This window comes from Colobus angolensis, unplaced genomic scaffold (assembly GCF_000951035.1).
Source record: "Colobus angolensis palliatus isolate OR3802 unplaced genomic scaffold, Cang.pa_1.0 Scaffold144, whole genome shotgun sequence".
NCBI lineage: Eukaryota > Metazoa > Chordata > Mammalia > Primates > Cercopithecidae > Colobus > Colobus angolensis.
In genome coordinates, this window is record NW_012114533.1 from 968940 (window position 1) to 972999 (window position 4060).

Below are 4060 nucleotides of genomic sequence, written 5' to 3' on the forward strand. Positions count from 1 at the left end.
TCCATAATGGTTGAACTAGTTTACAATCCTACCAACAGTGTAAAACTGTACCTATTTCTCCACATCCTCTCCAGCACCTGTTGTTTCCTGACTTTTTAATGATTGCCATTCTAACTGGTGTGAGATGGTATCTCATTGTGGTTTTGATTTGCGAGTATCCATGTTTCTAAGTTCCCCAGATGATTCTGATTTTCAGCTGATGTCTTAGGAATTGCTGATTTAGGCCAGGAATTGGCAAACTTCTTCTGTAAAGGGCCACATCCTAAATATCGTAGGCTTTGTGGGCCATTGATAAGATCTCTGTCACATATTCTCTCTCTTTTTAAAAGACCTTTACAAATGTAAAAACCATTCTTAGTTCCTAGGTAATATAAAAACAAGCCATGGGCTGGATTTGACCCATAGGCCATTTTGCCAACCCCCAATTTGGACTATGCACAGGCTAGAATATAGCCTGGCAAAGGCACCGTGAGACAAGCTGTGGCCAAGAAAACCCTGCAAGCTGCTGCCAAAAAGCCTCTGCAGTGAAATCACAGGTCCAGACTCCTGTAACCGGCACCAAAGTTTTTCTGGTTTGAGTAGGGGGTGGAAGGGGTTTAGACTATCACAATAATAAAACTCCCAAGACACATTGTAAACCAGCCAGTTTATTATTTTGTAGTAAGATGTAGAACTTTTACCATGCAGACTGAAATATCTGTGTCAGCATGAACAGTGCATTTTCTTCCTAGAGGCAGTTAACATGGAAAACCAGGTTATTATCAGGTTATTTAGCAAGTATAGAATCCAAACAGGAGACGACTAATTTTAAGACCTGTAACTCATCCATGAAGGCTTGGGGCACACTTTCCTACCACTGGAACGCCTTAGCCTCCAGAAAGCTGTGGACTCTTCCCTCTCCATCTTGGTCTCGCTGAGTACCACCACTGCTCAGTCACTTCCTTCAGCCATACCGTCAGGCCAGCCTGGCCTAAGAGCTGTATCTCTGGTCACTGGTTTGTGTTGTTACAGCCACTGTTACTAACAGTTAAGGTTCTGAAGGGGGCATGTCAATTGCTCCCAGGTACCAACTACGAGACACAATTATCCTATTAGTTTGTTCTCCCAAACCCACTCCACTCAAGTTTATCAGGTAATATGCTCTGTAAGGTTCTTTCCAACCCCATTAGCACACACATAGATTACCTATAATTTCACCTAATGTAATCTACTTTCCTACTGAGGATTGAGGTTTTAACGTTTTTTTTTTCCCCACTTTCTTGATCAGTGATTTCCAACCATGTAGGAATTAATGAAACCAATTCTGTATCACCACTGCAACCAAGACAGCGATACCAAGTCATATGTATTTTTCAAACTAATGTCATTTTGTTCTCTATACTGTAAAAAACGAGAAGATGCAGTCCTCAACTTAGTACTCAATACTAGGAAGGGTGAAGTTGTCAAAAAATGTCTTTCAACAGTAGAAAAGTTTGCTTTCAAATTAAAAAACAAGGCATGTTTTGCAAACATCATGTAATGATAAAATTACAGAAAAAAAATTTATTCAGTATGACCCATGGCACATGCCACACCAGAATTCTGCCTGTAACAAAACAGTGAATTTTATCCCAAAAAGTAGGTCAGGTCCATGCTGGCTAAAAACTTCAGTCCCAAACCCAATAAATGAAGATGAAATACATACTGCATGCTTAACAGACATTGCATATACATCAATAATTCTTTAATGCCCCTCTAGGGTTTTGAGGGAAGGAGGGATGAAATGTGGACATGTGCACTCACAAAGACAGAATTGTCTTCCAATTATAAAAAGTCACACCTGACCCTTTACTATGTTTTGGGCAACAGCCAAGATTTTATCTGTGGGAATCCACCTTTGAAAATCACAACAAAAATCAATAGGAAATGATTTAATATAAAATATACAAATTTCTCAGTATGAGGACTTTCACAGAAAAGTAAGGAGACAACAATGAAAATGAATTTTCTTTAAAAATAACATTCCCTTATTTTGTCCCTGCTACTCAACACTCAAAAACAAGTCTGTACAAAACTAGGAACAGAGAAAAGGACCAGAGAGGATGTTACATTGTAAAGTCTTAGGACCTACCCTAAACTTCTGTCCTCATTGAGACCCTCACCTAGAGAGACAGGTTCCCAGGTCCACTGGAGAAAGTGAGTAGTCTCCGATCATAACCCTTGCTTCACCAAAGATGGCCTCAGGTCACTCACTGTCAAACTTAATGGAATTGACCTGGACAGAGATTGAGCCTCCCCGGTAGCTGCCCCGCTTCTTCTTGGTTTTCTCATGCCGGAAGGACTTGCCTTTGGTGAACTTCAAAACCTGATTGGCTCGCTCTCCCCAGTCTCCGGCTGCACCTCGCTGGTAAGTAGAGAGGGGGATTAACACAGAGGAGGACCATGCCAGGGCCCTGTCACTTTATTCTTTCTACTCCCTGCTCAAGGCAACCTGAACCCAGAGAAGATTCCCACCAACCTGAACCAAGAGCTATCCCCTCTGACACTACCTATCCTCCCTCTCAAGAATGGCACAGATCTCTCTCTCACCTTGGCATCAAAGGAATTGTCTGCAACTCGTGAATCCACCTCAATTTCCTCCTCCCTGACCCTTCGGAATGGGGATGATGCCCTTTTTTCTCCCTACAGAAGTAGGAAATGAAAGACAGAGTGGTCAAGTAACAGCTCTTCTGAGTGATACACATGGACACATGTGCCAGGTCATGCCAGGCAGAGCTGTCAAGATGATCCTAGATTTTTCTGCTTTTAAAGAGCTGGTTCCTGAGAGGAAAGTGAGATAACTTACTTTCTTCCTTTTTGGAAATGTGTTAGGGGTCTGAAGCTTTATCTTCTTGGCCTGAGGAGTCTCTGCCTCCTTGGCAGCCTCATTGTGCTTCCGCTTCTTTAATGAACCTACAAAACAAAAAGCCAGACTCAGGCCAAGTACAGTGGCTCACAACTGTAACCCCAGCATTTTGGGAGGCCAAGGTAGGAGGATTGCTTGAGCCCAGGAAATTGAGATCAGCCAGGGCAATATAGTGAGATTCTGTCTCTATAAAAAGTTAAAAAATGAGCCAGACATGGTGGTGCATGCTTGTCGTCCCGGCTACTCAGGAGGCTAAAGTGGAAAGATCACCTGAGCCCATGAAGTTAAGGCTGCACAAGCCGTGATCATGCCACTGCACCCCAGCCTGGGTGACAGAGTAAGATTCTATTAAAAAAAAAAAAAAAAGAGACCAGTTTCCTGTTCTTCCTCCCAGTTTCCACAACTGGAAGCCCAGTGGTGGGCCTCCTCTCACTACCCTACTCTCAAAGAGTGTATCCCATCCTGATTGGGGGACAAAACCCAGAGGGCATGTTTACTGCGTACCGACCTGATTTGGAAACTGCCACTGTTGCCTTTTTCTTTTCTTCTTCCTCTTCCTCGCTGTTCTTAGCTTCTTTTCCATTCTGGGCAGTCAGTGCAGAGGTGCCATTGGCCTTGGGGGCTTGTGGTCTGGGAGAGCCCTTGCCCTTGGGCTTCTCTTCCTCCTCCTCCTCACTGGAGTCATCAGAGGAAGAACTGCTGCTGCTCTCAGTCTTTCCTTTCTTTGCAGAGGCTGGCTTGGAAGGGGCTGCACCTCCTGCTACCTTCTGTTGCTTCTTCTTAACTGCAGACTTAGATGTCTTCTCTTCCTCCTCCTCCTCCTCACTGCTAGAGCTGTCTGAATCAGAGCTGCTGTCCCTACTACCCTGAGGAGCCTGCTTGGCAGGCAGAGGTGGAGCTGCTTTGGCATTCACCTTGGGCTTAGTGGTGGCCACCGTCTTCTTTGTCTTCTCCTCCTCACTGGAGCTGCTCTCTTCCTCACTGGAGCTGCTGTCAGCCTTTCTCATCGGAGGCTTCTGGCCACCGCCCACAGGTTGCTTGGGGGTTGCAGCTGGCTTTGCTGCAGGTGACTTGATGGTGACAGCTGGCTTATTTGAAGAATTCTTGGTGGTACCAGCTGGCTTATTTGAAGAATTCTTGGTGGTACCAGCTGGCTTATTTGAAGAATTCTTGGTG

At 44.5% G+C, this 4060-nt stretch overlaps 1 protein-coding gene across 3 annotated transcripts in view; it reads right to left on the bottom strand.

The window, feature by feature from the left end:
• Positions 1–627: 627 nt before the first annotated feature.
• Positions 628–4060, bottom strand: part of NOLC1 (nucleolar and coiled-body phosphoprotein 1) — a 12209-nt gene continuing 8776 nt past the window's right edge. For all 3 annotated transcript variants that reach the window (XM_011935485.1, XM_011935483.1, XM_011935484.1), the window contains exons 11-14: positions 3393–4001; positions 2825–2931; positions 2569–2661; positions 628–2383 (exon numbers count right to left, since the gene is read on the bottom strand). In XM_011935485.1, coding sequence (XP_011790875.1) covers positions 2225–2383; positions 2569–2661; positions 2825–2931; positions 3393–4001 — 968 coding nt within the window. In that variant the 3' untranslated portion in view covers positions 628–2224. The remainder of the gene's footprint in view (positions 2384–2568; positions 2662–2824; positions 2932–3392; positions 4002–4060) is intronic.